Source organism: Ammospiza caudacuta, chromosome 3 (assembly GCF_027887145.1).
Source record: "Ammospiza caudacuta isolate bAmmCau1 chromosome 3, bAmmCau1.pri, whole genome shotgun sequence".
In the NCBI taxonomy this organism is placed as follows: Eukaryota; Metazoa; Chordata; class Aves; order Passeriformes; family Passerellidae; genus Ammospiza; species Ammospiza caudacuta.
In genome coordinates this window covers 45,854,281-45,879,803 of record NC_080595.1, presented here as the reverse complement: position 1 = coordinate 45,879,803, position 25,523 = coordinate 45,854,281, and the positions used below count along the sequence as shown (strand labels likewise).

The 25,523-nt window shown below is 35.9% G+C and overlaps 1 protein-coding gene across 1 annotated transcript in view; it reads right to left on the bottom strand.

Annotated features, from left to right (window-relative positions):
• Positions 1–231: 231 nt before the first annotated feature.
• Positions 232–25,523, bottom strand: part of NUP133 (nucleoporin 133) — a 29,977-nt gene continuing 4,685 nt past the window's right edge. Inside the window, exons 5-26 of the mRNA XM_058801999.1 lie at positions 25,320–25,451; positions 24,742–24,912; positions 23,967–24,122; positions 23,803–23,873; positions 23,049–23,196; positions 22,095–22,242; positions 21,275–21,432; positions 20,452–20,543; positions 18,016–18,179; positions 16,493–16,587; positions 16,152–16,376; positions 15,040–15,162; positions 14,484–14,583; positions 13,271–13,513; positions 11,897–12,030; positions 10,157–10,315; positions 8,616–8,751; positions 6,723–6,841; positions 5,157–5,237; positions 4,044–4,108; positions 1,601–1,689; positions 232–574 (exon numbers count right to left, since the gene is read on the bottom strand). Coding sequence (XP_058657982.1) covers positions 438–574; positions 1,601–1,689; positions 4,044–4,108; positions 5,157–5,237; positions 6,723–6,841; positions 8,616–8,751; positions 10,157–10,315; positions 11,897–12,030; positions 13,271–13,513; positions 14,484–14,583; positions 15,040–15,162; positions 16,152–16,376; positions 16,493–16,587; positions 18,016–18,179; positions 20,452–20,543; positions 21,275–21,432; positions 22,095–22,242; positions 23,049–23,196; positions 23,803–23,873; positions 23,967–24,122; positions 24,742–24,912; positions 25,320–25,451 — 2,946 coding nt within the window. The 3' untranslated portion in view covers positions 232–437. The remainder of the gene's footprint in view (positions 575–1,600; positions 1,690–4,043; positions 4,109–5,156; positions 5,238–6,722; positions 6,842–8,615; positions 8,752–10,156; positions 10,316–11,896; positions 12,031–13,270; positions 13,514–14,483; positions 14,584–15,039; positions 15,163–16,151; positions 16,377–16,492; positions 16,588–18,015; positions 18,180–20,451; positions 20,544–21,274; positions 21,433–22,094; positions 22,243–23,048; positions 23,197–23,802; positions 23,874–23,966; positions 24,123–24,741; positions 24,913–25,319; positions 25,452–25,523) is intronic.

Below are 25,523 nucleotides of genomic sequence, written 5' to 3'. Positions count from 1 at the left end.
GATAGAATTACCTGTTGTTTCTCAAGTAATGCACACAGTCACCCAGCACCAATGTGTTCAGTATTTTCTCTGAACTGAAATCACAGCCCCAGCAGTGACAACACAGGTTTCCCACCCTCTGCAGTGGGTCCTTGATTTTCACCCTGTGTGTGATTTTCACCCTGTGTGTATCCTTGAGTCTCAGACAGGTCACAGATACAGAACAAACTCGCAATTTTATGAAAGGCACAGAAAATTAAAACTTTATTTTTATTTCACCTGAAAACACAACTCTGTGTGCCTTGACTAAAGCATCAATGTCTATACATTCAAGACCATGTATTATTACGCATACAGACTTTATCACAAAGCTTTAGCAAAAAACCAAACAGAATATAAAAAAGTAAACATGAATTTAAGAGTTCTTTAGAAAAAATATTTTAAAATCCCAGTGAGAATCATGCTTGTCCCTGAACATAGAGTTCATAGTTTGCTTTTAACACAAATTCAAAGTAAGAGTTGTATTTCAAGTTGCCAAGTTCATTTGCTTGAAGCAAGTCCTTCACCTCTGGTAAATACTCACTTAACTGAACTCCTACAAAACAAAAAAAAAAAAAAACAATTATTATATCTCTGATTGAAGTACTTTGCATTAGCACTTAATATAATTTTTAAGTAAACACCCTGCCTGCCTCACAGCTAAATTACTCTTTTGGAATTGGGAAGCTCTGACTCTATTATACACGTCAAGAAATACAATATAGCTTAAGTAGCCTGTAAAACAGAGTTAATTTTTTTTTTTTATCTAGAGTTCAGTAATTCAATGATTAAACCATAAATCCAAGTCCTTACACAGCACTTCATCAAAGTAAAATAAATAAAAATAAAAGAAAGGCAAGAAAAAAGAAAGCTCAGTCATACAATAACTATATATCAATTGCAACAGTTCCAGCATAGGGTGTGCAAGTCTTAAAAGAATGCAAGGGAATTGACAGGATTGAACACACAAAACTGGAACTTTTCTGAAGTACTTAAGTTTTGTGTTTTTCACATGAAGCCTTATGTGTTCTGCAAAAAGTTTCTATGCAGTAATATTTGAAACAGGCTTTGACTCCCAGTTGCTTCCCTTCTCTCCCTCCCTCCTCCAGCTGTAAATTCCACGGCCATAACTTCCTATAGTCAGCTTTAAATGGAGAATGGGAGGTGTATTTTTTTTGGTTTGGCTTTTGGAAAGAAAAAAACAAAAGCAAAAAAAATTGGCTAAAATAGATTAAGTTCTACTGAGTGACAGTCAATTAGTTACTAATGCTGTACCTTACAGAAGAGACATATTTACCCCCAGAAGACCAACTTTACTGAATAGTAAGCAACTGCTAAAAATGTGTTCAGTGCTCTACTGAGCAAATAACTTAAAGATACTAAGATTACAACCAAAAAATCTGCTCATCTCTTATCTCCCTGAACAGCTTACAGAGATAGAATTAGCTTCAAATGATTTTAACTGCCTAGTGGAATGAATTTTTTATTACTCTGAGAATCTAATAATGCTACTTTTTACATATTGATCTTAAGCAGCTTTTGAAACAACAATTTCATTCAATTATATTTAAGTACACTTTACCTTCTTTCAACAGTTTTTGTAGTATTTTCACAAATATACTATCTTTAGATGCTTCAATTGGATCATCTCTACCATCTGAATAGGACCATCTGCAAGTCAAAGAATAATTTTAGGAAAGAATTACACAAACAAAATAATAGAAACACTAACAAGAAAAACCCCAAATCACCGGAAAAGTTGATAAATTATCAAAGGTGATTAATACATGTCCATATGGAAGCATTATGTGCTTGGTTATAGCTCAAAGCAAGAGGTTTTTTTTCTACCTTGTGTTAATTAGTCATTATTCCAGTAAAACTGGAACAAAACTGCTCTACTACAATGTAGTCTAGTTAGAAGGAAAACAGAAATGTTTCCCATTTTTAAAACCATTAAAAATCACAACAAAACAACATTATTTCTTTGATAATACAGAAGTATTATCCATTGAGATAAGCACTACCTATTGTGCGCAATTACATTTTACAACTGAGGCGATAAAAGTAATTTTGGTAGAATAAAGCAAGAGAAGCAATTTTCCAGTGTGAAAAAAAATCAAAACGAAACAAATATCAAACACTGAGAAAAGAAATGGGGAAAAATTGCAAGATCTAAGCTGCAGGCCTGTAACAACACACACAATCACAAAACAAAGGTTATCTACTCTGTGATTAAATGACTCATGAATACCAGTCTCATCTGTGATTTAAAAAAAATCCCAAACAGATTTTTCTAAGAGGAAGATTGTTTTAAATGACAATTTTTCATCCTTGCAGAGCTTTATATGCTCCAGTTTAAACTCAACACCAACCTAACTTGTTTTGCTGTGATTCTAACCTTTCAGTTGTTAAAATTTCCTGTTCCATGTGCTAAGCTGTCAGACAAAACTGGTTCTCATATCACGCCCTAAACTACCACAGGCCTGTGGGACATGCCTATAACAGATCTGAATCTAGATCCAGAAGCTATTATTGACAAATCCTCTGTACTTCACTGGTTTTACCCTGGATGTCTCTTCAGCTCCTAAATGTCTAGGATTACATCTTTAATTCCACTGGGAAGAATGTGAGGAAAGGAGGGAGGGAAGGGGGATTTTCTCCCCTTGGGCACAGAGGAGGACAGTAAGGACACAAGCAGAGCATCAGGAGCTGACTCAGTAAGGCTTTCCATCCTACCCAAGAACCTTCTCACCATCTGTAGCCCTCAAGTTAGAAACCACAGGCCATCCTCAAAAGTAGGAACTGTCACATCTCTAATGTTTACTTTTGCACACAGATGAAAGTTAACACCACCTCTCTGTAAGCCTTTGTGAGCCTTGCTGGACTGGAAACTCAGCTGGGACATCAAGTTTTCTACCCACTATCCAGTGTAGAGTCTGTATCTCAAATTGCCTCTGCTTATCTGCCAGAGTGGCCAAAATCTTGTCACCATTGTACGTGTTTGAACCGTTAAAATATCCCATTCAAAACCCTGTGCTTGTCCAGGGTAGATAAATCATAAACCAATAACTGGACTGGTGCCATGCATGAGCTCTGAATTCTTCTGCCTTTAAAATTACAGGAATGGAAAACACTTGAAATAGTGTGAACCTCTCTCTGCTTATGATTTGTGTTATATATGGACATAACTTAGCCATGCAATTAGGAATTATTTCCTAGACACCACTGCCATTTGGAATCTATCCTATGCATAAGTGTGAATCCAAATGCTGCTTATTTCCATTTTAATCACAAACGGCACAGTGCATTTGGAATGTATTCTCTCCTCATCTTTTCTTCCTTAGCTTCCTCTTGGAACATAGGTGGGAGTTAGGAAAGTCAGGAGACTTTGAGAGTTGGAAAGAAAAGGGAGGAAATGCCACTTGTGTTATTTAACCTGGGAAAGAGAACAGTACCACTGCTTGATGAGAAGATCCCTGTGACCAACTGGATTCTGCCTGTATTTGGTTTTAAACATCCACAAGAATGGCTTTTCTAAGGCTTTGATCTCTTACAACCAAAAATGCAGTTTTAACTCAAAAAGGTCATGAAACTGCCAGTGTGGTTCAATGGTAAAATCCAAGTGAAATAAAAGCTTGCAGGAGTGACCTCTGCCTATGTAATCTTATTAAAAAGCTTCTACTTGAGATGCTTCATAGGAAAAAAAAAGGTTAAAGTTCAGCATTGGTCACTTTTTTTACTTCAGGAAAGGGTTCAAGAACAAAACCTAAAAGCTGGATGGGTTCATTTCTGCATCAGGTGCCAGGACTACACAGTAGGTTGCCAGTGAGATACACCAACAAAGTACTGCAGATTTTTTTTTGCTGTAGTTTCACTTTTCAAATAAGAATACATGTTCTGATCAGACACATTATACTTTACTAACCTTATCCTCTGAAATTAAGTATTTTTTGTGAGTTAGAGAATAGTGCATTAAGATATAATTCTGGAAGAGCTGTGTCTCAGGAACTTATATTTATACTTACCCATCTCTTTGGAGAGCCTTACAGAGAATTTTGAGTTTAAGATCATTTACATCCACTTCTTCTTCCTTCAATTCATATAAGGTGAAAAGACAGGCATATTAAAATTCTAGGGTTTTTTACAAAGAAATAATCACACTATCATGCAGATTGTACCAATGAATTAGATTCTTCAATCACCAAATGCAATTTTTAACAAATGCTGCTTTAACAGATGATCTGATTGGACTTCTGAAACACCAAACACTGTTTGTTTTCATTTGAAATCTTGGATTCCGACTTTCTACAGCATCACTTGACTGCTGACAACCAACTAACACAGCTTGTAAAAGGGAAAAAAAATACCAATTTGTAAAACATTGTATTCTAGGCAAATTTTATTTTACCATGTGCTATATGATGAGTAGAGTCAAAGCTCTTTTTTTTGGTATGGCAAAGCTAACTTGCCATAACATGCACTAGTGTCCACATTAGGACACATCTTATACAAATACATTAGTAAATGTTTTCAAAGATATACATTTGATTTGAAAAGGGAAGTTTCGGCATTGCACAGAAACCACCACCTCTGATTTGTGCTGAATGGTTCTACATAAGTTGTTAGGAATTTTAATATCTCTGGGAAAAAAAAATTTGAAGTTGCATGGGTTTAGAGTAACATTTATTTTATTGAGAAGGAAAAAGAATACAATTGGAAAAAAGCATATGGCAAATCTGTGGTTCAAAGCTATTTACATGTTAGAAAGTGGTGACTATCCCACATTACCTCATGACAGTCAGTGAAACTGTCAAGAGGGAAGACACAAGAACTGAACTATGAAAACAAGTTAATCTTTGTCCTGTTTGGAGATAGCCTGTAGGGAAGCGAGGCTCTAAAAAGAAACTATAGACTATAAATGGGAAGTGAAGATGAAGAGTGTAATTTTTCTTAAATTATCTAAACTACATTTGGCATTATGCCTCCAGTGACTTAAAAACAAACTGAAAAAACACATTGGGGTTGCTTTAATTACCATACACTAAACTAATATGTTAATTAACTACAGATGCACCACCCTAGCTTAAATAATAATAAAAAAGTCTCTAGGTTAGAAATCCTTCAAAAAGTTTTCCTACCTCATCAATATATTCCAGCAGATCAAGTGCTTTCTTGAAGTCATATTCATTGGCTCTTCTGTTCTCATCACATATGAACAACTATGAAATCAGAGATTAACATGGAGAATTATTTTTAGCCTACAAACTAACGTAACTGGTATCAGAGACAACCCACTGTGGGAAGACCACCACATATTTTCGACTTACATGACCTTCTCATGAAAATATGTCTTGATTCAACTGCTAGTATTTTTATAGTAAGGAATATACTTAAGGTTTTAGAGCAGCATTCCACCTACGTGACAATGGCCTGTGGACAAATGATACTGGATACAAGGCTGCTGGGTTTCAAATTTAAGTGCCATTTAAGGCTGTAACATTCCTGGACTACTGTAGGCAGAGCTCAGCTCCACAAATAAGCTCTCCGAATTATTTCGGTAATTAAGCTCAAAGCAGAACTTCAGCACATGTGCTGCCTTTCACCCCTTAAAAACAACAAGTTCCCCTCAGTATTTCATATCACCCAACTATAAATTAGTGCTTCAAAGAAAAATTAACATTAGCACTATTTTAATTTACGCTTTCTGAGTTTCATTTTTGCATTGCAAGTAGCAAGTATTAACACTAGTTTGACAATAAGAGAGAATTCAGAAGGAAAACTGTTGTGGTGCCAGCACTTGCCAAGTCCTGACTGACACTTCCTACCCTTCCCTAATCCCACAGATAGCCTTACTTAAAGACACAGGTAAGCACTTCACAATCTGCTATTAGCACAGTTCTACGAAAATGACCAGAATGTAAACAAGCAGCTTGTTTACATGCTAGCCTTTGATTTTCCACAGGATTACAGAAAAATACAGAAATATTGACACCCAGATATAAGTGACTTCTTTTACAATGTATTGCTGTTATTCGCGGAGTATTTTTTATGTGGATGGTAAAAAATGTGGCAAACAAGGCAGAATCGGTAAGGTTACTGGTTCCTGGCTGATCCCAGAAAGGAGTGTGAAAAAGGAATCAGCACTATCACTCATCCCAGTACTGGAACAATGCTAATTTTTGTTTCATGAGGGGTTGGATTTTTGTAAAAGAAAATAAAAGTAGAAAGACTTCTGGTGCCTCTTTGCAACAGGTGATCAAAAGCCTCTTCCTGCTTCTAGTACTTCCTTTTTCTATCTTGCAGCATCCTTCTCCACTAGGGTAGAAGTGTTTGTTCATTCTGCCTTCCAACTTCTGCCCTACCAAGAATGCAAAGGAAGGTAAAAATATCCTTTGGTGTCTCACATCCAAAACCTTGTTTAGACCAGTAAATCAACTTCTGGCACTGATCTGATTTGCTTTTTCTTGCAGCAGCACTCCAAAGCACACATTCAACAGAAAAAAACTAGGACCAAACCCATCATTCTGATATTTGCTGGTAGAAACTAAGTGAAGTCAAACTAATTCATAGATCAGATCTTTAGGTGCTTAGCAAGTTATATAAGGGATAAAGGCAGCTGTGACCTTCTGGTTTATTTGACCACAAAGGGGCAGAAAACACACTGGAAGTGTACCTGTGTAATGAAGACAACATGGGACACTTACATCAATGAGCTGAGATGCAGACAGTACTGGCATATCGTTGAGGTTCAACTGCTTCTCTGCCAGGAGTTGTTCGGGAAGTGTCTCCTGATGTAACAAAAAGCGCTCCTGCTCTGATATTTCTTGTAGTCATTTAAGGAAATGAATGTTTCATGTTACTAAAATGTAATAATAAATTTTGTGGCACAACAGCAACTGTCAAGCACAATATTATTCAAGCCTACAAGCGTATGTTATGAAGCATTCTCTTTGGACTCTCATCCACATTCCCAAAGTACAGAAATACTTCCACTTCAATACTGCCTTCCCAGGGAACCAGTTCTTACTTTCCACTCATGTCCCCTGTGTAATGAAAATGCATAACTCTAATTTTGCCCCAAAACTTCAAAATTAATACAAAGAATTGGGTGGAAGCTGTTGCACTGCACAGGAAAATGAGTTGGTTGCAACTTGAGGTAGCTGTGCCATGGACATGTCCCATCTCATGAACTGTTCAATTTTTGACTGTTTTATACTTGCCAGTATGAGCTGCTTTAGGATGAGAAACTTGCTAGTCTGAGACATCCAAAATGGAATAATATCAACCATACTATATGAACCCTGCCCTTCCCACTAACTTTCACTGCATGTTAGAATAGGGAAAATAGTTCTGTGGAGCATTTTATCTGTTTAGAGGAATAAGCAAAATGTAGCAGAAATAATTAGTCTTTCTTTATCAACAGGAAAGTGATACATGAAGAGTTTAACTTTTAATAACTACATCATGTGCCACACAGAAATGTGTAATGAAGCAGAAACTGAAATAAAGCTTTGATTATCTCATTTGTTACTTTTAAACTTTCCTATTTAAAGGTGAGATTCTTCACATCAGCATAGGCATTTTCACGGTGATAAAAAACACATTTAAACTTCAAGATTTCACGCAATGCTATACAACTTAAAAGGCAGATAATACATTATTATTATGAGCTAAAAATAATTTTTAAAGCCTACTTACTGAACGTAATTATTACCAGGCTTTTTCAACAGGATATAAGAATTATTCATTACATAGATGGTTAAATATGCTTGGTAAGTATGGTTAAGTAAGCTTGAGCAGAAACCCTGAGTCATATTCCAAAGCCTCCCCCTGGTGGCCAGAATCCTTTAACCAGTACTGCAAAATTCCTTTTTCTCAAACTCACAGCACATGTGCCACACAAACAGTATTTTCCAAAGGGGTAGGAATGGCAGAGCAGTGAAACCACTGCACTTGGTAATGAAGCAGGATAGATATTTGTACTTTTCCTGTTCACATAATTTCAGATAGAGTACAGTGAAACACTGTCATCGTAACCCTCCTACATAAAAAGCAAAACCCTGAGAAAGCATTTCTTGATCACAACTGTATATTTTTGCAACTGCATTACTGCACTACAGTTACAGGATTTCCTTGTATAGCCTAAGAGCTTCAGGACTTGAGAATAATTCAAAAGTGAAAGCCATTCTATAAACGGGCTCTAAGAAATTACTAATTTTTACCTTGCATCTGAAATATAAAATGTAGATTCATTAAAATACATTCAGTGTGAATGGCTGACAACTTTCAGCCACTTCTCAAAGTACAGGTGCAGCTTGTTATTTCTGCCAATAGTATACATGTTAGTAGAAAAAGTGGAAAGGTACAGATTTGCCATGCTCCTAGTCCTAACTCACATATGAAAGTGAACACTCAGTTTATTGCCTCACACTGTCTTCCTTGCGCTTCCTAAAATGAGCAAAATCATCAGCCTATTAATCCTTACCACACTAAGTCAGCACCCTCAACATAGAAAAATCAATCTCCAAAATTAATGGGATTCTAATTCAGTAATTTAGTAAGTCTTTCCTTCACTTTGTCCTGTTTTTATTTCTTACCTTCTATTTTCTCTTGTAGTATGTCTTCCGAGAAGTCTGATGCCAGTGCAGCTAATTTGCTCAAGCCAAGAAGTGTTTTCTTCTTTGCAAAATATCGTGTCTCCATATTTGCTAAAGTCTGCAATGTTCTGTGAGCCTAAAATAAATACAGATTAGAAATCAGTTTTGTAAATTAGGATTAGATGTTTAACAGATAAGAATTTTATCTGAACAGAAGTCTCACAGCTATTTATTGTTTGCAATACTATAACCCTTAATTTTAAAAGTTGTACAATTTGTACAGTGAAACTCTGCATTACAGCCTCCAAGAAGATGCTCTCTCTTTCAGCAAAACATTTAAAAAATCTTTTCATTGCAAATAAAAAAAAAAATCTACTGCATTCTCAAAGGATAAACTGCAACTTCACATATTGTATTTTTAGGATCTAATTAAATTCTTTGCAGTAAAAGCCAGGCAAATATGTTTTGACAGAGCACTTCTTCATGGAGATTGTTTTTACCTGTTAATTTGAGAATTTGAAAAACAAGAATTGCAGTAACCAAATACAGAGGCAAGAATTTGTTTATCAGACAAAGGAACAGTTTCTGAGCACTTACTCAGAAATAAACTATCTACACAGAATTAAATGTATATTTTAGAATCCTTACCCCCTCTTCAAAGTGCTTTGACATGACACAGAAAACCTCAATTGACACAAATGGAATATTACAATATTCTCAGAGTGGTTTTTATTTGTTTTGGTTGGGGTTGGTGACTGGGACTTTTTTTGTTTGTATAAGAGGGATACAGCTATTCTATGAACATTAATTTGCAGCAGGATAAATGTTTCCATGGCTTTCATGCTTAACAAACGTGCATGTGGATTGAAAGAAGCCATTTTTTATTTGAAATAGTTTTAACTGTTAAATGAAATGCATTTTTAAGTCTAGCAGAATGATGGAAAGACTGACCAGGAAGAAGAGGTGATGCAAATTGAAAGTCCAGAAGACAACAAATGATCACGTTTAAAAACAATGCCACATTAATATATCCACATGCACATTTGCTATTAAAAATACTTTAAACTATGAATGTAAGTGATTAAAGTTACCAACAGCTTTTGTACTTTCATGATACCTCCAAACTCCTTAGCTTTAAGATGTTAGTCTTGAAAGAGAAGTTTCAGTTTTTCCCTGGCTGGACAATATTATAATGCTATTGATATTCCCTATAAATCCCCAATTCCATCAAAGTTGCGATCATGTAGCCAAACCAAACTTCCTCAGTAAGAAGTACTAGCCACCAGCCAGGGATGAAAAGCAGCCCTAATTTCCATTACATAGTGCAGTGACTTACCAGAGATACCAGATGGTGCCTGAAGGGAGGCTTTTGGTACTACAAAAGTACCAAATTATTTTATCTGCAATCTTTCTCGTAACTCACCTGGACAAGCTGCCTTTTGATGGGGAAGAGTCATAACTCAGTAAATTACCTACTTGAATATGTACCTGACCTGTTCAACATGGGGTATTTCCATTTGGCTGTATTTAAGAAACCCCACCTTTTGCAAATCCTGGCTATTGATGTCATGTAACCAGCTCAGATGTTCATGTGCTTGCAAGAAATTGGCCAGCTGTCCATGCTGAGCAATAGGCTGGGATAACAGCTTTCCTCGCTTTCCTTTTTCCAGATACCAGCGGAACAGGAAATCTGAGAAGTTCTGAACATAACAGAAATATGAACAAATTTAAAAGTTACATTTCATATCTGGCTTGCCTTCTAAGCGCTTTATAAAATACAATTAGTAAGAAAATAGTAAGAACCTTCTTGATAAAGCCACACACACACATGACAGAAATTACGGTGTTGATAAAATCCCCTTAAGAGTCCTAACAGGTGCTTAAAGCATTCATGAGCTCTCTGCAACAGATGCTGATAAACACAGAATCCTTCAATTAAAGTGATGGAAGTGCCAAAAGCAAATTCTTCATGTTAATACACATGAACAGGAATTACATAAAACCTAATTCTTCTTGTCTCATTTTCAGACCTGTTTCTTTGCCTCCTTCGAAACTCCATGCTTACTATTTCCTTCCATAAACAAGTCTACTTCAGCTGTCACTGGTTTTGAAACATTGCCTCCTACCTACAAATTAACCTGTAACCTTCCTTCTCTCAGACATTGTTTAAAAAAACCTCTCTTTTTTAAAAAGAAACAAACACCCTATTTTATCCTCAAAAACTTGAATGTGAAATAACTAACCAGGATTTCTGTTCCAAATTCAATTTAGTCTTTTCAGGACAATATTGGAGTAACGCTAAATTTTAATTGCATTAACAATTTAAAAATGAAGTCTGAAGAGGCTATCAGTCTGATAGCCTATCCATTAGATTTATCTATTCAGCTCTATATTTGCCACAGTAACTTCTTTTCAGGAAGTTTTTAATTTCTGCTTTAAAATAAAGCATTTGAAGAGGATGAGTATTTTAAGATGCACTATTTAAAACGTTTGCTGTAATTTCTGTCTATTACTGATACTTCTGGTTTTTGTCATTTAAACAATCTTTATGTACTCTACTAGGAAACATGTAGACTGCAGGATTTCTCTTTCCCCAATAGTTGTGGAAAGCTAAACAAACTCATTTCACCAGTTCTCAAATTAACACCTTTTTGTTTTAGTCCCACACATTTTGAGTAATCTCTACCACCTTTTCCTTAAGCTTTCTAATATTTCAGCACACTTACTTTTTACACTAGTTTTTAACATACAGTGGGAAAACCATCCAACAAATATGTAGCAGGACAATTCAAAAAACCCCAAAGCAACAGCCCTACCATCCTACTGTTCCTAACTACTTTTATATTAACACATTAATTACTTTTCTATGTATACGTTTAACAATTTCATCTCTTTTGGAAATTATCCTCCATTTTATATTATGTTAGTTTAATAAAACAACAGTGTAATGACAACAGCACCTGAGTGAAGAAATCACAAAACGCTAAGAGTGAGAAAACATGTCTGGGGCACAAAAAGGTCCCATAAAAAGGCACTGCCCATACAGGCAGTACCTTTATTTCTGCTGGCTAGCTTTGCCTTCCCAATGTAAAATACTCCACTGAATATTTTACAGTGAATATCGACTTCAATTTTCCACATCACTCATGTATGTATACATAATGACATAAGCATTAAAAAAAAACAGGAAAAGAAACCCCAGAAAGAAATAATAAATTTTGCAACATTTCAGGTACAAACTTATTATGAAACACTAGCTAAAGGAAATAGAAGAGACTTGCCTGATCTGCAAACTGAGTCATGTAGCGTTGCAATCTGGCCTGGTTGTCTGTCTGCTCACACATTTGCACCAGGATATCAAAGTCACAGTACTTCTCTGCTAAAGCAGATGCCAACTGGTACTGTCCCAGGGAAACTAAGTAACCAAGAAAAAGAAGTTTTATCAAAGGAGCTCACCTTTGTCTGAGACCAGAAAAATGAAAACAAGTTTCAAGTGTGGCAATTGAGGAGATATTCACACATTCCCAAAGAACATTCCCCTCCTGCATAAATCTCCCGTGCACATGCACGGTCACAGACCCACCACCTCTGTCCCACAGCACAAGAGGGAAAAAGGGGATACTAAATGGCATCATGTCTTCTATTTCTTCTGGAAGTTAACATCATCTGCTGTTTGCACTGGGGGATGCAATTCCATGACTTAACATCTACAATAACAGCCACTTAAATGCACAGAGCAAAAAAGCAGCAGCCATAGGCTTTTGAAAAGGCACAGAATAAATAAGGATAATTGGACTTGCATTGAAGAGAAACTATTTAGAATCTTCCTTTTTGTTTAGTTAAAAATGTAAGAGTCAGCAGAAGACTTAGTTCTGTTTGTAAGGAAATATGAACCTTAGATTGAACATAATGATACAAAAATGTATTTATAAGCTAACAGAACCCATGAACATGAGCAGTGATAGTTTGATGAAGCTTTTTCTAGGAATGTTCAAATATTATCATTAGTTATATATTATCATTAAATTATATAAATAGTGATATCTATATCTATATATATATATATAGATATCACATCACTATTTATATAATTTACCTCAGCCAAAAAATTTAAACTTTTTAAAGTTACTAAAATGCATTTACACTACCTCATTTCCATTTTAAAAGGGAGCTTTTCTACGGCTTACTGATTCAGGACTTGACCACATCCAACATGTTAAACAATGAGTATGATTATTAAATAATTTGGCTTCAAAAAGTAACTATTCACTGATAACAAGCTTTCAGGCATATAAGTTTATCTCAGCTTGCAACAATATAAACATTTAGAATCCATTTACAGGCTACTTTCAGCCCCGCAGTGCACGATAAAAAACTGCCAGAAAAATGCAACAAGTTAGCAGAAGACGAAAGTTCAGTCACCCAGATGTCTAACAAGAGGTACAGGCACGGAATGTGGTCCTGGATGCTAACTTGTAATCTGCTTTTATTTTGTAATTATCTCATTAAATCATAGACCAGCCATTTGTACTCTGGAAGCAACTGTGTAAAGCAAACAGAATTCATACACAGATGCCATTTACTCCAAATTGGTGTCATTTCCTCATCGAACAGACCATTTAATCTTTGTGTTAAAGACCACGGAGAGCACTCACGGAGAGGGGACAAGAGCTCGGATCTTTTCTGCACATATTCCATTTCCACGCTGCTGTAGCGCTCCTGGTCGGCCAGGCGATCCACGGACTTCAGCTGAGCCACGTAGCCATCCAGGAGGCAATCCAGCAGTGCCACCAGCTGCTCAGCCAGCACGCTGCGCAGGTTGCTGTCCACCTGGGGATACACCACCTTCAGGATGGTGCCGTGCTGCCGCGCTATCGCCGCGCGCAGGCTGCTGGAGGCTGGGGAAAACAACACAGGGAACATTAAAGCAATAATCCAATCACCACAGCAATCTGCGGCAAAGCGAAAGAAAAACATTACTATGTACAATAAAATAAATACAAGGGAAAAAAAGCCAATAAATGGTTTTGTTCTGAAAATCAAAGTAATGCCATCATCATTCCACGCCCAGCAATAAACAACTGCTCCCATCTAGTTTTACATATTAAACTGAGGCCAACTAAAAGCCTGAACTATGCAGATCTATGCTGCCAGCTACCAACATCAGCTCTTTTTTCAGAAGAAAATAATTACTTGCACTATTTCTAAGCAAAGTATGAGAATACACACAAGGAAAAGGTGACTTCTGTTTACCTGATTTAAATACTTTGATATAGTCATCAAAACACAAGATGAAAAGAGTTTGCATGGGTCCTGCTTTTGTGAGGAGGAATACGGAATTCAAGATTTCTGTCTTAGAAGCACTAAACGAAAGCATTTTACATGTAGAGGCTACAAGGAAGCTTAAGCATCAATTTGAAAGTGCCTGCTTCTGAGAACATTTGTTCTGATAGTTTTTCACACTATTAAACCATCAAAACAAAACAACATTTCTGCAAGTAGAGAATCATCAGTCCTTTTAAAACAGCTATGGATCACATTTTGTGATTTATTTTAATGTCATGTACCCCACAGATCTGCCAACCAGAACCAATGCATTAAAAAAATCTATAAAAATTCTAAAACTAGTTTTCTTTCCCAAATTTGTGGTTTTACAGCCAAATTTGCAATGCAATTTTTTAAAAAAAGCATCATCAGTACTGGAAAACTAAGAGTTCATTGATTCATCCCATTTCATTCCCCAAATGAAAACCTAATTTTCACTTACTCTCATTGACAACCCTGTAGCAGCTTTTAACAGAAAGCTTAAAATTCAGACTGAAATTCATCTGTTCTGAAACTTATGAACTTGTAATAGTATTTTCTCACCTGTCCATGGAATATATTCAGGTTCTCTTTCTGGAAGTTCTCCTGTTTTGTATAAAGAGGCTCTAGACTGACGATACTGACAGGCAGCTTGTAGCATATCCTAGTGAAAGGTAAGGATGTCAGTATTTTAAAGTCTACCTCAGAACACACAGACCACAAAAAGATGCTGTCTTTTGTAATTCTGAGATGTTCCTTCAATATCCACATTCTTTCTATACCTCTTTCTCAGATGGACAGATGGGGACATATTAACTGAGCAAGAAACCTCAGGGCTCAAACACAAATTCTTCAATCTTTGCTACATATTCACGACTTCACAACTTCCAACAAAGCTGCAACTTCTCAAATTATCTTTAACAGTGGCTCAGGAGGAAAAGGAACATCCCTAATTCCACCCAAGGTTGTCTTTTCTTTCCTGCTGCATATGGACATGTGAAAAGCACATTTATTTTTTTTCACGTGTCAGTAACTCGGATGTGCTACACTCAACAACTTCTGTTCCCTTCAAGGCTTATCTTCCCCTCCCACAAACATCTTGGTTAAGGCAGTTCTGTACCTTAATGATGTTGTTCACATTGACAACTATCTGGGCCCACTCAATTGATTCAATAGGCATGTCTTTCAGGATTTGCTCCTCCTCTTCTAATAAGCATTCAAAGATGGAATCTATCTGGGATACCTTGAAGACAGAAACAAAAGTTACACTGAACACTAACATGTCCACTATCAGCTGATACCTGAAAGACAAGAGCTATATAGAAAATAAGTACATTAGTATAAACCACATAAACAGCCAGAAATATTAAAAGGTATCAACTAACCTAATGCATAATGATAACCAGCTTATGGTTCATCGAATACTTAAAACTACAAAAAAATACCTTCTTTCTGGACTTAAATCTGAAAGGAAAAGGAAAAAAATCCTCATTTCTGAAGACAACTCCATACACTTCCATTAAGCATATTCCTCCATCATCTTCTGAAATATCTGGCAGCAGAATCTTTGTTACATAAAGTATACTGGATAACATATCTGCTTTAAAATAGCAGACTATTATTTCTGTTTTCTTTTATATTTATTTTTCTCCCTTAGCAACTATTGTTCTCTGCAGTAAAAAACTTCCTAAAAATAAATGTTTTGTGCATAGTTCTTCTTAAGAAGGAAGAAAGAAAGACAGACAGAGCACTTGACCGGAATGCAGCATAAACGGAGAACTAACTTAGCTTGACTAATGTTAGAGAGGACAAAAATTGTAAGTGACTGAACTAATATAATTTCATCCAGGACAGCTCATCAAAGCAGCTCTCCTGCCTGGAAAGCTTCAAAATCTTCAGTTCATCACTTAAAAATTATAATTTAGCATGCATCTTATGTGTCAGAGAATTTCAGTTGTCCTTTTCATTGCTTATCCATGTTGGGTAGTTGGAAATTGTAACTTCTGCTACATAAAATTTGTCAGAAATTGCGTTTCAGCTGCAGACACAAAAAAGTACATACATCAAAGTGAGGAAAATACTACCACATTATCCCTATTTAAAGGGTAGTTGTGTAAATTTGAATTGACTTTTATAGTTTTACAGGGAAAAGTTTCAAAGTGCATTTCAAAGCACTGTAACATTTACTACGTGCAAGGCCATACAGTAATTCGGGAAAGGCAGGTTTCTTACCTCCCTGAAGAACACATCAGCAGGGGTAAGGCTTGGTGGAACATCACATTCCCTTTTGTTCAATGCAATCAGTATAGCAGCATTCACCAGCTCAGGCAGCCTAGAGTGGTGATTCTTGAGAACAATAGCTGCTGCCAGTTTCTCTGCGTGCTCACAGAGCAGCAGTCGGGTGGCCATCGGCATCCCTCGCACTGGAAAACTGCCCAGACGCTCAAACACACCGACCTTTTATTAAAAGACACCAAAACAAAACACCCCATGCACTTTAAACAGTGTTCTAGAGGAATCAAGACAAAGTAATAAACTGTGTGTGCTGATACCACAAGAACAGTAGGACTTACCTGATGAAGAAACTCAATGAAGAATGAGTGTGCTTTTGTCTTATCCTCTAGCTGATGAAGAAGAATGAGAGATGTGTTGCTGAAACCAGCTGCTTCTAAAAAAAGTAAAATCTTAGGTCAGAGCACTTTATATCTTAATTTCTGGATGTTTTGTGCCTCTGAGTTAAACTAATCTGTCAATTTTTATAGTAGTACCACACTGGTACTTTTTACAGTATATGCACACACATTTATATACTGGTTACCATGTTATTTTTACTCTATCTTTTTCAACTCTATAATGGCTGAAGAAAAGCTTTTAGAAGAAATAAAGTATCTTTAGATCAGCAGTATTCTGAAATATTCAATTCATTATGTTGCTAAAATAGCAACTCACGAGCATATTCTAGTTTTAGTAGGATCCAGACTTATATTTTTATCCTTGTGGTGGACTAGCTATTGCTAAATTTATTATGCATTAGACCACAGCTACTAGAAGCTACAGTGTTAGCAGGCTCTAATCTATTTGATAGATCTAATTGACTCTGCATCCAGATTTTTTGTATAAACTAAGTCTGCTTATAATGTCAAGACAAAAACTTGGAAAAGCTATCACAGAGCAAACTTAGCAAGACGATTTCCAAGAAGCTATCAATTTTCATTTCTGGCTTTAGTCAGGAATAATCACAGACAGGCTGCCAAATTAAAAATAAAGTTGATTCAGAAAATAGTGAGGATGTGATGCCTAACAATTTCCAACTGGCTGCCCCACACAAACAACAAAACATCATCCAACTGTAACTATTTACATGAACTTTCAAACTAAGCCTCTACTCTGTAACTGGCAGCTACTGCCTAGAGGTTTGAGGCCACTTTCAAATTAAAACTTGTAAGAGACACCAATACATGAACAAAGAAGTTTCTTGCTAAAAACATGTCTGCTTTAATGCTTTATGTACAACAAATACCCATAAACCAATTTCTCTAGTCCTCTTTCAGGCAGATATAAATACAAAAGTCCCAGAGGAACACCAGTTCACTCTACCCAGGATCCAAGGTGAACAGCTGTGCAGTCACACTGACAAAGGGGCTAACAATGAACAAACAAGCTCTTGCTCTTAACACAACCATTTTTTGGAAAATTATTCAAAACTACACAAGGAATCATAGAAATGCTATAGAGTAACACAACCTAATCCTTGCACAAAGTACCCTTCTCAGAAATATTTTTTCCTTGCTGTTTGTGTTTACTGCATGAAGAGTCAAGAACTAATCGCAGCAGACTGCAAGCTTATCTGGTAATATCAAAAGATGCATCTTTAAGTCTTTGTGGAAATGTGTCTAGTGGTGATAGAGGGCAAGGGACACTTATGCCTTCTTTGCAAAGCTTAAAGTATAATGCTATCTAGAATGTTATAGAGACTACTTCAGAGAAAACAACAACAAAAAAAAACCCGAAAAAAACAACAATTTAAAAAAAATCCCCAAACCAACCAAACAAAACCACAAACCAAAAAGCTCAAAAGCCAACATGTTATATTTACCTTCAGGTACAGATTCAGCCCATCTTGGATCAGAGGCAGGGTAATCATCCATTAAGTCCCCACTGATCTGAGTTACTGCTCTATCCAGCTCAGCATCAGACTCCAGGTCTGCATTACTTGGAAAGAGCTCCATTACCATGCTTTGTGCATTGACTATATCTTTCCTGAAATAAATGAAATAAAGTACACTAAATAAAATCAACCAACAGGATCCTAAAAAAAAAACCCTCAGTTAACAGGATTTTCTGATTCACTTTTTATGAAGTCCTTTAGATTATATACATCAAGTATTTTTTGAACTCTCTCTAAACTAACTGTGGATAAAAGGTACTCCAATTCTTTAAAAGCAAAAAGGCTGCACAACCTTTTTTTATTACCTCTATTATTATCATTTAAGAGAAAAGACTCATCACACAGAGCTAAGCCTGGATGTATCTAGTACTTAAGTCACTAAATTTCTATTGCTTGCTTTAACATTTTGTCATTTTCTCAAGCACTCCCTAATGGCAATAGAGGGGAAGCTCATAAAGGCTCTCAGGAAAATGCTTCAGCAAATATAATGCATTATTCTTTCTTATTGCCTATCATTTCAAAGAATCCCCTCTTATTCATATCAGTAAGTAAAAGAGCAAGAAGCAACCGAACACAGACCTTCAAAGTATGAAGTTGTATCTCTGTGTAGGAATTATGCAATATACACAAAACCCAGGGATTTGATTTTGTGTATATTTGATTTTGTATATATTTGATTTTGTGTATATACTAAAAAATTATAGTCTTCTGACTGAGAGGGGATATTGTCAGTCCAACACTGGAGGTATTTATATTTTTCATGAAACTGTCAGTTTGAACATTTAAATGACCAAGATGTCTATGAATTAAAAAAACCCAGAAAAACAACCTAGCAGTGCATCCAGAAATTGCACAAAGGGAAACTAAAACAAAGGATACTTTTGAAAAACTGGAATAAACTGAATCTTCTATTAAAAACTATGTCCCATCTTTACTACCCAGCAGGATGTGTTTCTAAGGAAATTACATGGGACTTTATTAGCTCCTTCCAATCATGAAGTGCCCTCAAAAAGGGTCAACTTGGACTTTCCACAGAACTTCCTATCTCCTCTAAAGATCACCAGGTCAACAAAGCTGCCAGAGCTCACTGTACAGCTGGTACGCTTTACACTCCCAGTGGCTGCACAACTTTCCATTATTTGGTCTGCATCAACTCATTGGCCATCTGGACAAGCCAATTGCTATATATGTTCTGTGGAATACTGCTCCATTCATTTTACCAGAACAACATTTTCTGGAAAAAATTCCAGAGTAACTACTATATACATAAAATTATTATTTTCTACTACTTTCATAAATATAGCCCAGATTTTTATTGAAATAAAAATACATTACGAGATATTAAATTTTTTTTTCTTACTACCTCCCACTTCCTTCTGTTTCCAAGCCCCTTGTACACATCCTCAATAACACTATTTGTTAACTATGCTCTCAGACCACAGCTATACCAGCCATGTTCAGCAGGTTCTGTTTAATGACACTTCTGAACACATGCAGAATTTGTGCCTGTTTACAGATCTTGTATTGGTATTTTTATTCTCTCTGTCTAATCCCCTTCCTTATCTTTTACCTCACATGAAGTTCCATGGCAAAAGCACTCCTACCCTCTTCTTATCTTGAACCTGCTCTTTCCAAGTTTTAAAACTCTTTAAGGAGATTAGTCTTAAGAGGGTGTGTGGGTTGTTCACTTTGCTTTTTAAATACACAAATATTGACAACAATCCCCTCTAAATATAATTAATCTAAGCCTACAGATGTGTTTATCTTCTTTCTGCTTTTCCTTCTTTGCTGCCATCACTCATCTCAACATCAAACCTTTCAGGAGCATCACATGCCTCCCCACACTTCAATTGTTTTTATCAGGATAGTTTGACAAACAGGGTATTTTGTTCCACTAATTCTTCCATATCAGCCAATCTAAAAGAAAAAATCATCCTGCCCAAAGTCTGCCATACCAGTCAATATTCATGGCCATAAGTACACTTAAAAGTATTACTGAAAACAGTTAGGCAAATAAAAATGAGGACAAAAAAGTTTTTTTCAACAACAAAACACCACTTATTAAAGAATAAGGAAGTCAAAATGCAAAGCTGAAAGTTGTTTCACTGGCACAAACATACCCATAGAATTTACACAGAGTAAGTGACAAATGATTGAAATTACAGAAGTCTGCTCCTTTCTAGCACACATCCCTTCTACACTAGCCCAAGTTGCATTTAATGCTCTCCTAATTAGGATGTGTGTCATTAAAAAAACTACAACTAAAACAGCACAGGAATATCCTAACCAAGACAATCTCTTACTCAAATACCAGAGTGGATTCAAAAACAGCAAACAGTCTCAAAAATGAAGTGTGATTTCTACCTGCAGTACTGTAGAAAAGCAGCTTTCAATAATTTGGTTTTATCTTCTTGAGCTATAACTTCTAGCCTGCCTGTTGCATCAAATGCAGGACTCTGAAAATGCAAAAAAAAAAACTTCAGCTGCAAGACAAATAATAATCTTCATTATGAAATGAAAACAATTTTTTAAAGTAGCAATGCCAGAGATTTAAAATAAAATTACCACCTGGAAGTAGTTGTGTTTAGTATGTCAAACATAAACCTTTAAGATAGGTTATAATGAAAGTCACACAGAGATTTGACCAAAATTCACACCATTTGCAAAGGAACTTACACCAGCTTACTCTGCCCATCTGATTTTTAATGATAATTATTTGAAGATTCAAACCCACCATTTCTGACAGGATTCAAAAGGTATTCCTAAGAACTATCACCCACAAGAACAGTTTAACTGCAAACAAACTAAACTAGAAACTAGTTTGTTAAGAAAAAAACAGTTTCATCAGCCCAGTCACACAAAGGACTTCTACTAAAATATCAGTTAAAAATAACAACTGATTATAGTGTTATATTAGGCCTAGTGATTGACAGCAACACACCTATAAGGAAAAAATGCAAATTTCATGGAAACCTTGACTGTGAAACAAACGAAAAAAAAAAGTTACTCAAACTGGCAGATGTAAAAAACTTTGTTTTGAAAACTGCCTTCATTACAAGTGTTTGAATTTCTATTTTAAAAAAAAGTTTTAAACACAAACAAGCAAAGAATTCCACAGTGAAAATTCAAAAATAAAAAACCACCTTATTTGTACCCTGTTTTCAACAGGCAAGCAAACAACCATTACCTCACTTCTTGCTCCAGCAATAGAAGAGGACAGGGCATCTTCCAGGTCTTCAGGAAGCACAGAAATATTTTCCCTGGACAAGATAGTGACAAGTCCACTTTTTTTGGCAAAGAAGATGGGAAGGCTATTACAGGATCCTGCTCCTAAAATACTATCTCCTGAAATAAGGAGAGGGGAAAAAAAGCAAGCACATAATTACCACTTTATTTAAAGGCCAACACCTAAGAGTTTCATAAACAATTATTGACTTTTGTCATTAATAAACCAACAGTAATTGATAACTGAACTTGACTTAGAAAAATTGTGGAACTATTTGCTACTCTAGATGTAGACTTCCAGATACTGCAAGTGTTAAAAAAAAAGGAAAGAAAAGAGAAGAAACAAAGAAAAACTTCAAGATTCAGTTAATTCAAATTCTACCTAAGGACTGATGCTCCTGCTGTACTTGAAAACACCTCTGAAGGTCATGGATGACATACCTAGAAACATCTGGCATTGAGTTAACTTCAAGGAAAAATATCAACCCACAGTGAACGTTAGGAAAGGGAAAAACCAAGGAAAAAGCCCCACAAGCAAAATCTCCCATCCTTTAATATACCAAGAACAGGGATCTGCTTCATTTTCATTTGAAACACTGTAGAGTAACAACGTGACTGGCTGTCACATCAGCACTTCTCCATACACTCAAGAGACATTGTCACCTTAAAACATTTAATAAAGGAGCACAAGTATGACACTGCTCTCTGAGATATCTAAATACTGTGAAAATATTGAATCAAGACGTACCAAAAAAATGTGATTTCCCTCCACAGTAAGTTACCTTGTATGCCAAATATGATTTTTTCCTGTGGTAAGGAAATTCTGCCAGTTCCAGTGGAACAAGCAAACACTTCATCCTCCTTGTAAAGGTAAGCAGCATGGCTGAAGTAATCTGGGACTACCAGGCAGCACAACACTTCATCTTCTGACTGAAAGTGAAGAATACAGACAATATCACATATATAATCAATCCCTTAAATGTTTAAAATTTTAAATGCTAATCCATGCTCCTGAACTTGTTTTAGTTTTTAACAATGAGGTATGGATGTAACTTACAACCTAAAAAACCAAACAAAATCACTTTCAATGTGCCCTAAAATTTTAGATTGTGGGGGTTTTTTCCCCTTTCATATGCATTACACTCTTGATAATTTCACATGGAGAGATAAGTAAACAGATCAATTATTCAATAGTTTTCACACTCTTCTTCCACCTTTGAGCTTTAAGATGCCATTACTGGCAGTGGGGAGAGAGGGAAGAGTGGGAGAAGTTTACCAAAGCAATCTAATCCCCAGATTTATGCTTCCAGAACACACAGTCAAACAATGTACTCCACACACAACCAATGTCCTCCCCTCTCAGCAAGCCAGCTGCCCACCAAGGACCAAAAAAGAGATCTCATAATTCTGTGTCCAACAACAAGAGTCTCAGAGTTTGAGATCTGTTCTAAATGGATTACAAGAGCATAGGATAAAATCACTCTGTAGAAACTTTCAAAGACAGCACAAAAATTTAAAAAAATCAGATTACACTTATTTTTGAGGGTTTTATCTTATAACTTAAAATGCAAAGCACAAACTTTTCATACAGTTAGTATTAAACATTAAGAGATGTGGTACACATTTTCCTCAGAGTATTACAAATACATACTTCCAATGGAAGCCAATTTTCCTTTAGACAAAAACCTGACTCTGAACTTAATCTTAAATTGGTATCAGAACCTCCATCAGCATACCTGAAAAGTTGGATTATACTGTGTGACCTCCACAACAACATCATCAGACATCTGACAGCCTTTATCTTCTACGGTTATCAGAGTGTAGTAGACAAGACACGGACGATCTCCAGGATGCCATGCTGCAGCAAGTATGACCAGCCCATCACTGTTCAACAACAGACACCACACCATTGAGAGATGATTATTACATTTTTACTTGTTTTTTTTACTTGATTATTACATGTTTTACTTGCTCAAAAATTATCACTCAAAAAAAAAAAAAATTCTAACTACAATCTCAACTAGATCTTGTTCAATCTTTTACTCTTTTAGAAAGAAAAACCACGCTTTTTGTTCTTCCAGGTTACTTTATTAACAGTATTTATATTGCAGTACAAAACTGAACCAAGACAATTTTAATATCATGTAATTAATTCAAATGCAAGAGATACGAAATTGTCTGCATCTGCTGGAACAAGTTACAGTTGCTTATTTTTTGTCTTTGTAAAATCAAGACAAAACAAATATACAATCCTGATAAAATGACACAAAAAAAAGGTAAAGGGAATTATTATCAGGTAAAGGATTTGTAAAGCTAAAAAGATGATAGCATGAAATATAGGATAACCTAATTACCTGATATAAGGTACTTATTTTATCAACAGTTCCACTCCAGTAAAATTAAACTGCAATTCCTTACATGAAGTTTCTGCAGGAAAACAGATTTATCTCATTAATGAAGGTCTTACCAGATGCAAGTGTACTTCCTTACCGATTCTCTTGCAAATCCATGTATTGTATATTTACTCCTCCTTTAATATCTTCATAGTTACTTTCAGATCCCTAAAAAAAGAAATACAGCTGTTGTGTAACTCAATATAAACAGGCTATCAATTGAAACAAACACACTAACTCTTTCCAGTTGGGCTGACTTACCCAAATTGCATCTGTAATATGTTCTTTCAGGATCCTGTTGATATCCCAGCTGAGAATGTAACGTTCTGATGAATCATCAATCTCCCATTTGTTTAGATTTGAAGTTGTCAGCATGTAAAAGCTTGATCTCTCTCTATCCCAAAGAACACTAGAAATCTGCATTTAAAAAATGAAAAAGCTAAAAAATTTAAAGGAAAACCTGAATATTTGGACAGAAAAATCAAAACCACCCTCAGTCCACAAAGAGTCACTTCCTTGGGCAATCTACAAAAGTTGCACTCAAGATGAGCATTATGATTACTTCCAAGAGAGTCTAATTTTATAGATAAAAGAACACCTACACTAAAAACATTTATTGTACTTCCTGCCAACTTCTGTGGGGTTCATTGACAAAACTCAAGCCAATCATCTAATCCTTGGTAGTGCTAAATCAGAAAAGAATTACAGGCTGGTTTCTTCAATTAGTAATGAGGCTATCACTAGAAAGGGGCAGGACATGCAATCATTGTATACTCCCAAGGAAGGACTACTGTTCCAAAGTTGCCTTTTATTCAGAGCTAAAGAGTAAGCCAGCATTTGCCTTCACAAAACATACAGATTTATTTGGTTTCTGTTTTTGTTTCAAATTTCAAAGAAATACAAGTAACATAAATGAGCTGAGTGAGTCATGTTTTTTGTCATGTCATCTTTATACAATCTTTTCTTTTTCCTTTTTAAAACACAGGCTAGAAATTACAAAGAGAAATTAAAGAAGATGAATGCTTCTCAAGCTTACCACTGCATCACTTCCAGGAGACAATATACCCAGGAAAGAAGAAACCTTTCTACCAATTCCAGAAAACATGCCCTGCCCCTGTGGCAGGGCATGTTGATGAATCTTGCCAGAACTATCAGGTATCAATCGGACTAGCTGACCTCTGGAAGATGATAAAATAAAGCTTCCCCCCTAAAAAAAGAGAAAGCACCTACATTAAAAAAAAGCAACCACAATAAAAAGAATAAAAATCACGTTCTAGAAAACTCTACTGTCAGCTAAAATTCCTTATGACAGCTCATATGGGTAAATGCTGAACAAGACACAAGGCATCCTTAGAAAAAGACAAACATCTCATCGGTACATGACACTGGCAGAGACTCATTTTCTTAGCTTTATGTAACATTTTTATCTATGAAATTCAATTTCAGTTAATAAACAGAACTAAACTCTCACATAACCATTGGAACCTAATGACAAAAAATAGTGTTACCTGCACCACATTTATTGCAGATTTAAGAATAATAAAGTAGAGCATACTTTTCCACCTTTAGATTAGGAATAAAACCAGTATTTTAATATAAATCATACTGTTTTACCTTTACTGCTGTGAGGAAACTGCACAGAGAGCCTCCAAAGTCTGTGAAAGTGTCTGTATAGGATCCTTCATGTGCAAGATTGGGCCAGTAGCGCACAGAACCTTCACTGGTAGCCACCATTATTGCCAGAGACTTGAAGTGAAAAAGCAATTAAGAGAACAGGCAAGATGATGATGATGATGATAATAATAATATTAAATCAGA